Raw genomic sequence first — 12,897 nt, forward strand, 5'->3', positions numbered from 1 at the left:
GAAAGCTGTGTGGATATATATAGAACTTTCAACATGACAGGTGCATGAGATATTATATGAAAGCTAAAAACAAAACTAAAAAAAGAAGAAAGAGAAAGGACTGTAAAACTATAGCAAATGGAAATATTTACTTAGCTAGTTTAAATCTTATGCATTCTTTTGAGGACTATTATTTACACTAGTGTATCTAAACAGCTACTGTTTTGACACATAATAACCGTCTTCCCTTTATTCAGATCTGGGTCAAAGGCCAGTGGAGTGAGTAGAGATGCATAGACTTTCTTCTTTCTAGGGATGCACCAAGGTATTGAAAGCCTGTCTTCTTCTGGCTGGACGTGTCCCAAACACTCGAGCTAGGGGGAAATCCTATGCAGCTGGATCTTTTTGATGTGGACAAGCAGTGGCTCTACTTTGAGCCCCTCAACCTCTTTCTAAGAATGGACACTCTTTGGAAGAAGCTACTTCTGCCACTTCTATCCTCAGTCTAACTCTTCTAGTCCCTACCCACAGCTTGTGGCCACATAAGAGAATCAGGTAAATGCTGTGACCTAACATTTATATTTATATATGAGCCAAATCTCACAGGTTAATACTGAATCAGACTGAAAGCTGACCAAAAAAGAAGGGTTTAAAACACTTCTGTTGAGTGAGAGAGAGAGATGACATTTATTTAAAATCTAATGGCTGCAACTGTAAGTGGTTGAAAATAAGCTGTAAAGGTCAGTAAAATATTTTCTGACTCATTTTGTTAATATCATTCATTTCTTTCATATGTGCTCAGCATGTCAAGTAGCACAAAAAGCCCGTATGTCACATTTATCACACACTTCATCAGTCTTATCAGTCTTTCACTCACAAAGTGACCTGATCAAAGATTAGAATGTGGGGGAAAAACGCGGTGACTCCCAACCTGCGTGGCACCGAAGAGCTTATGTCACACAAACAAAGGTTCAGACACCTGATCTCGGAAAAAGGACGGGGCCTCTCCAGTGGAGCCTGTGATGTCACCGAGTGCGCTATCCGAATGGCTAGGGTTACAGCCAAATTTGGGTTGTGTGGGAGGGAGTGAAACGGACGGCCCCGACAGAACAGCCTGCAAGAGGGCCTCTCTTTACTTGTATTCAGCTTTGACACCGAGCTAAAGAGAGCGCTAAAGTTTCACAGGAACTACCCGTTTTTCAAGCAATTCAGTCAAATGATCGAAAACAGTGACTCAGAAAAATTACAATACGTGTTAAACATGAGCCTAAACATACTTACAGCTCTGCTAGTAACTCACTAACAGCCAAATACAAAACCAAAGCCTTCTGAATATAACAAACTTGTAGCTAATATTTTAGTGACAAAAACACATTCCAGATAAAGTGACAAGTGGGGAAAAAAGTGCGTCATGCCCACAATTTTCAAGAAAATAAGTAATGAAATACTGCAAACTTACCAAGATAAACTCATGATGTACTCTACATGTCTCAGTTTTCTAAGAATTCAGGAATTCTGGCAAGTCTCATTAACAAATTGAAGGCAACAGTGCAGGATTTCCTCGACTGTGTGACACCACTGAACCAACGCTTCGGACTTTTATCTGCTCTGAAGAGTACAAAGGGCTCCCCAAACACACATGCACCTGATAAACAACCACAGGCCGCGTCACAGAATCTGTAACTAAGTCCTCCTGCCTGCCATTGCACCTATCTTATTAACACCTAAGTGACAAAATGAAAAGATTTGTGTATTAAGGTTGCGTTAGGATTTTGCGGCAAAATAAAGACACTAAACGGGCGTCGTGAAGTCAAGGAAGGGTCAAAGGTTAGACGAACTTGAGCTCTGTGATATAAAAAAATGTTATTCAATAGATATGGATGTGGTTTGAGCTTTATAAAGGACATTATGAAGAACATGTCTCTGATTATTTTTGATCTTGCCTAATCAAATGCCACTTGGCATTATGGGGCAGGAGCTGTGGTAGGCGTTACCGATGAGTCAACGACCGCTGCGTTCAACAGAGCTTTGCTGTGACACAGTCTGAGTGGCACACTTGGTTTCTATGCTGACACAGAGTGTACTATCCATGGGAGAGATCTACAGCAGGGAAAGAATTCACAAAGCTGGCTTTAGAGAATAGTTGCGTCATCCTCTAACAGTACTTTTATGTGACGTGAACAATGAGAACCTCGGGGACTGCACACTATAGTCTTCTCTCACTGATCCAATATTTAAATAAACCCATCCACAGCCAGACATGCTCTGTTGTGGCTTTGAGAGTCCTTATCAAATTCTGGATCTTGTTGCAAGAACCGTTTATCTGATCGAATCTAAATGAGGAACCAGCACAGGAAAAAAACACTCCCAAAGAGGCCATAGTCTTCATTTTAATGTTTAATGGACATTGCTTCAGCCATGTGAGCTGTTTACTGTTTACCTAGCAGTACAGTGTGCACAAATATGGGTACAATATGCGAGTCAACCTGAGGGAAAATTTCCATTCGGAGTCTACATGCAGGGAACCTTCACCCCGGAAATATATTCCACACCCTGAAACAACAAAACGGTCAACAACAAACTAAGAAACCTTCGAGATGATCTGAATATAATTTTTGTGAGTTGTTTGGTGGGTTCAATCGAAGCTTTACCCAGTGAGCTGAGTCAAAATCAAGTACACGAATTAAAGCTTGCACTGTGAGGCTTGCACATTTCCATATAAAATGATGATGTAGAGAGAAAGAAGCAACAGACGGTCTCTTACTTTCTTCACTTCACTCTCTTTAGAACACATGGTGCCTGCACCATGAGAGCAAGCTGTTCTTTGCAAAGCAGTACGATACTATTCAAAGTAGACTGGAGCCTTTCCCAGGGGGAGGGGCAGGGCACGATCTGAATGGTTAAATATTTGATAACATTTAAGTTGAATATTTAGGCCCTAACAAACGTATCAGACCCAATCTTCTGATAATGTAGCTTCAGAGGAACAGTGTTTCGGCTTCTGGTGCAGCCAGCTGATATCCTGAAAAGACTTCTGGTAATGTTTACAGTTCTGACTATAAATAATAATAGGAACAATAACAATAACCTAATTATCTTATATGGATAAGGGAAGGTTTCAATGCATTCCTCGTTTGTCCTTCCCATGTGCCTTTAACCTCCCACCTTCAACTACCCCAAATTCCAAGAGTAAAAATGAAAATAGAAAGCTTGCCTATTCCTAAAGAATCTTTATACTCATATTCAGATATCTATCAGATATATTATATCAAAAGCAACACACCATCTTGCATTTATTGGAGAAGAAGGCATTATTAAAGCACCTAAATGTTAACAGACTAGAACCTGACTAACTACTGAGTGTTAACTTTTATTCCATCAATACTTTACGCTCTTTCATCTAAAGGTGGCTAGTTTGCAATCTGAACATCACTAATGTGTTTCTGCATGTGTAGCAAAAGATACATTTGTAGGATCTGCAAAATGATTCAGTGACGGTAATAAGAGAGGTGTGCACAACTGCCCAAATACAACATAATAAGACAAAGGTTTTGTGGATTTGAGATTTTCAATAAGGTTTAAATAATTAATATTCAACCACTCCACTATATGATTAAATTAGGTTGTGACTTATCTTAGATAGTATTTGCACCAATAAGAATAAAGAATTTTTTCACTTGCAATTTTGAGTATATTATTGTAAACACCAGCAGAACAAAACCAGACCAGAAACAACTGTACTTCCTGAGGAAGTTCAACTTGTTTGGGGTGTACAGGAAGCTGATGCCCTACAACATTTGCACATTTCAGTGTGCCTGCTGCTGACAAGAACAAACTGCATAGAATAATGAGTTCCTTTTCACATCATCCATCATAACCTGCTTCCCATTTTTAGGCAGGAGGATGAATATTCCCTCAATGCAATTGTCACAGTCTGAGTTTAGTCCATTAGCACTTACATTTAGAACATCATGAGCTAGACTGGGTCACACTGAGGTTCTATTCCATCAACTAGAGCTCTGAAGTGTGGACCAAAAAGCTCATATTCATGTATTTTCAGACTGAATAGTGGCATACAATACTGGTATTTTCTACTTAGCTCAATACATGATCAGATGGTACTGAAAGCCATGTGTGATTTATCACACTATTAAAATAAACTGTGACCAGAACACACAAAAAAATAATTTCATAGGTCATATTAAGCCGCAAGTTTCTCAGTCACGAGCTACTGGAAAATCCCTGAAGCTTAGTAAGACTTTCTGGTATATCTATTTAAGATAAATAAAATAACAATACTCAATAAATGTGATTCCAGTCAATGTTTCACTGTCTCCATGCGGCTGTACCATAAATACATGATGACACGCACAACTAAATCCAAACAGTGTATGCTGACTCTGCCGTACTTTTTGCTTGTGTTGTTTCAACAAATCAACAAACCATCGTTCACAGGTGCAAACTGGGCTTGCACATGGCCCGTTCTGGGTTAGAATGGGCATTTAACCGTACAGCTATAAATTAATGTCATTAAAAAGCTCCAAATGATAATACTGAAGTAGTGGACATGAACCATGACAGACAAACAGGCCCATGTTCACCTATGATACCCGTGCTTAAGTGGTAAGCCTCACAGCCTGCCAGTTTAAAAAAAAAAAAGTCATTGCAACGCCGGTGATTTTCTTTTTGGCTCTGGCTAAAATAGCTTTGGGAAGGCTCCAATGAGGTTCTTGCCAGGTTTGCTTGCAGAGCACAGAAAGAAAGTGTATGGGCAAGCACTACAAAGAGTAAAAGAAGCAAAATATAAATGCTGGCATAGCTTTACACAAGGTAACCTTTCTCAAAACGCCATAAAATTAAATTCAGCATATTGTAAAGTGTATTATCAGACCCCTTTTAAATTTTAAATCACTTTGTGACTTTTGTTCTTGAACAGCCCTATATGAAGTAATTTTATCTATTTACCCTATGCCTAATTTTAATACATATCAATATACTTATAATATACTCTCCAGCCCTACTATCAACTTTCTAAAATCTTACTTCATAGTTAATACTACTATTAGCAAAGTTTACCTTAAATGGTCAGTGAGTATTGCTCACATGTCACATGCCATCATAATCTTGGTAAATGGTAAATAGAATGGTTATAGAATAGAATCTATAACCAAGGATTGTGCTTCATGACTAGCAAACAGAGGTTATAGTCTACATTGTCCAGAGGAAATTAACTTTGTGTCTCTGTAAGGTCTCAATGTCCAAAAACCAGTTCTTCCAACTATCTCCAAACCAGTCAGACTGTATTCTCCACCCCTCTATAACTACATCACAAACTGTCTCAAAGAATGGTTCAATACAGTCCATCCTGTGCCACGCAACCTGAAATCAAACATGAGTCAGTTCGCACGAGAAGCTTACCTGTTCTGCTCCTCGAGCTTGGCAAGTAGCTCCACATCATCAGGACTGAGCTGGGCCGGCGAGGATGGGGAGAGGCCAGGCGAGGACAAAGAGGTGGAGGAGGAGGTAGCAGTGGTCTGCAAGGATGTGGGCGTGGCCACCTGGCTAGCCATCTGACTGACCGTGTGGGACACCGAGTTCTTCACCCATGAGAGAGTAGAACTCAGCTTACCAGCAACCTTGTCTGTCGCCACCTGCAGAAGATGAGAAGCATGAGCCCAAGCCTTCTGAAATCTCTCAGTTTCATCAAAATACAGTATTAAACACTTTCACTAACCACATCCTAGTCTGAACTACACCACTTAACATCACTTCCAGTCACTTACATGAAGCCTACATTTACAAAGAATTAAATATTTATCAAAACATCTTCCTCCTGATAGAATATCAATACATCCCAGCAGCCTTTAGTGCTACATTATCAGCTTTGTTGGAAGCAGCGCCAGGAGTCAGTGTCAGCTGGATCGATACACCTGCTTAGTTTACAAAGTCAGCATTGGCAAACAAATCTGTCTCTTTCTGATACCACAATCAATACTTTAAATGACTTGCTCGTATTCCAGTAAAGGCGCGTTGACCAAGGACGGGATTAAAATAATTCTGTCACAATTCTGGAGGTTCTTAAAATGATGTTCTGTGGATTTTATTTACTTTATAGGAGAAACATTATGCTTTTACTTGCATATTTGCAATATGTGCGTTACAATGGTTGATGCTCATATTAAAAAAGGTCCAAGTTTTAGATAATGAGGTCAGTACACGTGCAAGTAATCTGTACGAGACAAATGTTCAGTTACAGACAGTTTAGCTGTGAACACAGAAGCTCCAGTTTGTGGGGGATAGCCAAACACCATTTATCCATTTAAAGTGGAGGTAACCTTCAAAGGACAGGAGCTAAAACTGAGGAGCTGCTTCAAGTCAGCGCATGAAAAGATTAATGATTATTTTGAAGTATAAATCAAGAAACCAGTTGGAGAATAAAAATATATATGGTGTAGGAAATAAGAACAATAAATCCCTTTAAAATAAAGATACTGCTTTCTTTATCTGTAAACATTACTAATGCACAAGTACCGTCCATTCTTTTTGGTCATAACTGACATTTCAGGTTTACCGAGGACGGGATTTTTGTGCACTACATGCCACACCACTATAATCGGTGACAATACTGTCTCTGTTTCACTGGACACTACTGACTGCAGCATGAAGAATGGCTCAAAGCAACACTTGGAAACTGATAATCTATTATCATAAAGAGAGACTATACTGGATAAAAATAAGAAAAGAAGAACAACCATCAAATAACAGCATAAAATGAATGCAGGACATCTTAAATCCACTCCTACCTGCTACTCCAAACAATCCAAGCTACAGCTGCTTTCCATGAGGAAATCCAGCATGCCTTCATTAAAAAGGACAGCTTAAATATTTCAAATCCAACGCAAAAAGTATTCCACTCTTAAGAACCTTTGATCGACTCAACGACACACGGTCCTTTAGTCATATGATGATCAAACTCAGAAGGGGTCAAAGTGCTCCAAACGACCGGCTTCCTTCAAGTGAAACAAGATTAGAGCAGGAAGCATATCACTGTGCTCAGCAGAAAGAAATTCACCTCACACCTGAGAAACACTTTTTAACTTCACCTTCACCCCGACAGGAAGTCTGGATACTGAGACCTGACAGGAAACCAATCATTTCAAAAACTACCCTGAAAAAGATGACTAATTTCTCTGTATCTAGTATCACATCATAGGAGGAGGGACAATTTGTGGTAAGTGTGGTGATAGGAATGAACTATGGTGCACACTGAAAGTGTCTTAGCTAAGCTTTTTTTCCTCCTGCCAAGAGAAACAGCCAGACTTCGTGACAATATAAGAAACCGTCCTTTAATATAGTATCTTCACTATGAAATGATTTGATGTTATTGAGCTTTGGATACCACTGACGTGAAATGCAAATCTGAAGTAACAGATCTAAAAAGGAAACAGAACAGGGTTTTTTTTCAGTCTCATTTCACCACAAACTTAATGTATATGACATCGAGCAGTCATCTCACAAACAGGAGCAAAACTGCAATGCAAAGATTACAAAAAACAAAAACAACTCACTATCTGAGAGACTAACTACAGCAATGACTACCAGTAACACTTTCACTTTGAAACCATTAATCAATCATTATTATAAACTCAATCACCCAAAAAACAAACAAAGACCACGAACAATATGCAGAGAAAACACATTAAAACTCAATCCATCACATATACAATGCAAAATTAAGGACACAACAGCCTGTACGTGTTACACTATCGGGCTATTGGCTCAAACTGCTCTAACACAACTGTGTCAGCTTAGAAATGCAATGCCCTCTCTGCAGCGCATCCTATGGCACTGTCTGAAATCTTATTATTTTGTTTGTTAATTTTCCCTCTTTGGGCAACAATGCATGCTGGCTCCCTAAAACTGCACAAACCCTTGCTCCTTCAGTATCATCTGTGTAGGTCCTCAGTCATCCAGGTCATGGTAGCCTAAGGAGCTTGAAAAGACGGCGACTGGACTTTGCTGGTTCACTCAGCTGTTTACGCATAGTTTAGCATCTCTACTCTGAATGACTAAAAAAAAAAAAAATATGATTTATCCCACTGAATATGAAACATCTAGAAAAACAAAGATGCTTTACTTTGTCATAAAAGACATAGCATCTAATATAAACAGGGGCCTGTGCCAAGTCTATTCTGGAACAGAGAGAAACAGGAAGTTGATACACCAACTTTACTATTTTCATAACACCACCCAGCTGCTGACCTGTCACCGTGGGGGACACATTTACTGACCTTCATCGGCGATATGACGACAGAGCTAAACAAACAAATCCTCATTCTGCAGCTCTACAGTGTCTCTGCATTAAGTCAACATGGATGGAGAACAAAAAGACATCCGAACACACAGAGGGTAACATTAACCTTGCAGAAAAACAAGACAAAAGCAGCAAAGGTCTGTGCAATGAGCGCACTCCCACAAACACATGAAGGGTTATTTAAAAAGAGGAGCAGAGAACAAGGCAGGTAAAATATTAACCATTTACTATAACTAAACCATGAGTGCATCAACGAATTCATTTCCATTTGATTTGTGAAATCCTACTAAAAATGACGGTTTGCATGACCATCAAGACCACTGGCCTTTACATCTACCACTAAGCTTTTTCCAGTCAGTCCAGCACTCACAGGACAACTTTCAACAGCTGTTGAGACCTGCATAGAATGAGTTACTAAAACCAGCACTAACTGATGTGAGCAGTGCAAGGTCTCTGTCAGATTTTACTCAGCCCATTTCAGCAATCAATCAAACAAACAATCAGCAAAATGAAGCTTAGAGTCCAATCAATTCATTCATTCAATTACAAAACAAAGCATTGGCAGTACTGCTCCTTGATCGGAAAATCATGATAAATATTTGAATTACAGCCATGTGAATCAAATTTAAAAAAAAAAAACTACCATAAAGATAGACATTATTAAAAGAACATCTTAACAAATTTATTCTTTGTGAAAACTTAAACTGTCAGGGAATCATTAACTGATCCTGAGAAATGGACCTCTCTAGGTTTTATCTTGCATGGAGGTCTCTTTTAACTCAAAGCTTTGTGCATCACTGAAATAGAATACACTAAATGTGTAAAGTGAACATCTAGCCTTTTCAAAACTGATGTAAAACCTGGCTGATGTCACACAATCGTCAGCCATTTACATTGGGTAAAACCCATGTTATTTCCTGACATGCACTGGAGGATTCCTATAACCCAGCTAAATTGTGAATCTCATTAATAATGAGAATCATTGAAAAAAGTAAAGCTCAAAAACAAATCCTAGTGTATTTTATATTAGATGTTTCTGTCAGGATATACAAGCATTCTGAGAGTAGCAACTAAAATGTAATCATCTCACGACAGGACATGCTTAGACAGATGCCAATGTCCAGGTGGCCTTAGGAGACATTCCTTCCAACAAGGCACGCCAACTGCAGCAAGGCCTCTCTATAAATCCTGGATACAGAGATTGTTGCTTCTTTTGTTTGCCAAAGAACTCAAAGGGGCCCTGAGATGCAGTGTGCATAGCTAATGAAACCCACAGAAAGGCCAGAAGAAGGCGTTAGGGAATAACTTCATGGGGAACTGAGAAAGACCACAAAGGCAGAAGCATTTACTGTCTTTACTCAAAATGAACAACACCTAACAGACAACTCTCTTAGCTCAATGTAAAGCTTGAAGTTTCAGTCAAGAAGATATTTACAGTCACTCGGCTTTCGTGTTCCCATTTCTAGGAGGGGAATTACATCAAATTTGTCTGGCTGAGCATGAGAGACCCAAATCTCAGAGGAGAAAAAAAGTCCATGTGCTTTGTGAGGGTGTTAAAACACAGGCCTGACTTATAATAACACACACAGACACACACTCTGAGGTGGGAAGGCCTTTGACTTCACACACACAAGTGCAGATTTTCCCAGTGTACCATCAGCATTTCAATGGTCTTGCTGAAGGCTATTCTTCAACGTGCACCCACATAATGAGAGCTACATTTGGCCCACAAAAATCTAGCATTACAGTAGTGTGGGAAATCATATGTGCTGGCAGCAGCTCATTTTATATAATACCAGTACTTAAATTCCAGCAATGGATGGTTTATTCACTGGGAGAAACAGCTACAGCCAATCTAAAACATTAACTATAAGGCTTTTTTGTCTTGCTTTTTTATATAAATATACACTAAATATAATATAAATATAAGTCCAATCTGCCTGATCATACTTATTAAATAAATGAGGATAACATAAACACCAGTTAGTGAAATTGTGGGGAAGAAGAGAAAAACTCACAAGGGGGAAAATGGTGGCCGGGGGGGATCAAAACACTGAAACTACACTGAAGTGACAGCATTACTGATTTGTGGCTTTTAGGATTCTCTTTCTGAGCTACACAAATAATGTAATGCATTACTGGTGATTGTATTTGTAGGTATTATCTTTGCTTTGATGCGCCACAGGGTGGAAATCATAGGCTTAACTGGATGCATTCAGTTAGGTACTGCAGTTATAAGATTTCTCACGGGCCACACGCTAATATAAACACACCTGACACATTGTTTACAGTAATAATTACAGCTTGGCTTTTCGTCTCACGACAAGTTAAATGTTACTTTTTGTTTTCAGTACTAGTTGTTGGCGATAAGTTCTCTGAGGGAGAAAACCACTGTAATCTGTGTAAAATGACCAAAAATGGATTCAAATGTACTTTTTTCTTGTTCAGCCACAGGCACATACATAGAGTGTAGGTGGCGAGTACATAACACGATCATCCTCTGCTTCGCTTAGTCACACACGATTTATTGTAACTCCTTGATCCATGTTCTCCAAGGACTCTTAAATATGGGGGTCACAGGAAAGTTCTTGAAGCTTCATGTCCCCTGGGTTCACAGATTTGACTTGCTGACATACAAAAAGAGTGAGAAGTTGTTATGTGTTTGTTGGGAATTTGGCAATTGACACCACATGAGCCAAAGTTGTTCACCGATGCACTGTGGCTCAAACTAGGGCTGTTCGATATAAAATATATATCGGATGACGATATAAAAACGTCTATCGTTTCATTTTACGCTATCGTTTGTTTCGTGGTGTTGCAAAATAAACTGTTTGCATATTTTTTTCATCGTTTTGATGGTCACTGTAGTGGCTATATTAATTTCTTAAAGTTCTCTCTTTCTCTTATATTTAATATAACCACACTAAGGACAGACAAGCACCTGCTTTATGGGTTGTCGTTAGCAACAACGACGGTAAAACCATCGCATGTCCGCTTGTTTATTTTCCACATAAACCTTTCACAATAAAGCTCAAGATCCTGTTGAGAATTTTCAAAATAAACGGAATCACGTGAAAAAGTATGCACAGTATTGACGGGTGGGAAGCAAAAAAAGAGTCGTCAGGTGCTAAAAAATAAACCTTAGATTCAAACATTAGAACAGGCTTTTCCCCGCAGCACACCGTGTAATAAATACTCACAAAGAAAACGGTGGCAGTTACAACCTGTCTAAAAATGTGTAGTTTCATGCATCGGTTAAAACACTCGACTCCGGGTACAAGACGCCCAGCTGGAAACACTTCACCTACCCGAGATTCACAGAATTTACAGAAAATATTAAAATATTAAATTTTTTGTGATTTATATCGTTATCGGAAGATAGATGTTTTATATCGGGATATGAGATTTTGGTCATATCGCACAGCCCTAGCTCAAGCTACAACAAAAAAATAAATGCTAATCTGAGGTAAATGTGTATTGAAACTGATTATTTATTATTATTTATTATTTGTGTATTGAAACTGATTATTTCAGTGAAATGATGAGCTAAGTACAGGTAGAGGAAACGATTATTATACTGGCATATTGGCAAATAAAATGACATTGATAGCTGATATTTATCCTTTGTGTCACATCAATTTCCACCTGGCCAAATGATCATAGCGATATTAGCAACTTTTCTCTTCTCTCTCACATAGTTTGTTTGTCATCTCTTTTCTCCTTCTCTGAACAGTTAAGGTAGATAGCCCTTCCTCACTAAGTCTGGATCTGCTGGTAAATTCTTCCTGTTAACAGAGTTCTTCCTCCCCGCCATTTTCAAGCTCATAGGACATCTGTGATCGGTACGGTTTTTACTCTAATATTGCATGGTCTTTGGTGACGGGAAGACCATGCAATATTAGAGTAAAAGCCTAAGATGACTTTTGTGAATTGGCACACTCTATATTAAACTAAAAAACACAGTCTGCGCATCCCTCAATATAATGCACTGTATTAGGTTATTAATCTGGCAATATTATACATTTAGATCAGTTTAAATTGCTTTAGGAATTTAAAGTACGAATGAAATTCACTTTAATTGAGTCTGGTGACGTTTCTTCCTGTTATAATAACTTCTGGTGGGTTAAAAGTCCACTTGATCTCTACTTTGAGAGCTGTTGCAACTTGCAAGTCACTTCTTTGCAGCTGGACTGACGCATATGCTTAGCTGCAACACAGCCAACACTACTGCTGAGCAGTTTAAATCCTTTGCTTAGTCTACTGACACACACATAATATTGTTTACCTATCAAAAACACTTTAGGGGACGGGCAGTAAGCTGAGTACAGATGCATTAGACGCCGAGCTCCCGATTCCTTTTATGGCTTGCTGATGTTGTGAAATGACGAAATGGAGATCTAGCATCAAATGCAACAGTATGCACACTGTATGTCTTCCAGAAGGCTCTAAAGTCGACGCCTCGGACAACACTACAGGAGGTTACATGTTGAATAAATGTGACTTTAACAGACACTACCCTGCAAGAATAAATACACTGCTTATCAAAGGATGAAGTGTTTTTTAGGTTTGGGTTTTTTGTTCCAGGCGATAGCCAGAGTCCTTTA

At 38.9% G+C, this 12,897-nt stretch overlaps 1 protein-coding gene across 4 annotated transcripts in view; it reads right to left on the reverse strand.

Moving 5' to 3' along the window:
• The window catches only part of evi5b (ecotropic viral integration site 5b), a 41,303-nt gene that overhangs the window by 27,876 nt on the left and 530 nt on the right, over nt 1-12,897 (reverse strand). For 3 of the 4 annotated variants that reach the window (XM_026157582.1, XM_026157580.1, XM_026157583.1), the window contains exon 2: nt 5,398-5,630. In XM_026157582.1, the coding sequence (XP_026013367.1) occupies nt 5,398-5,549 (152 nt within the window). In that variant the 5' untranslated portion in view covers nt 5,550-5,630. Of the gene's footprint in view, nt 1-1,438; nt 1,575-5,397; nt 5,631-12,897 lie in introns of those variants that run through there. The other variant, XM_026157581.1, reaches the window with a different exon arrangement.

This window comes from Astatotilapia calliptera, chromosome 23 (assembly GCF_900246225.1).
Source record: "Astatotilapia calliptera chromosome 23, fAstCal1.2, whole genome shotgun sequence".
Lineage (NCBI taxonomy): Eukaryota > Metazoa > Chordata > Actinopteri > Cichliformes > Cichlidae > Astatotilapia > Astatotilapia calliptera.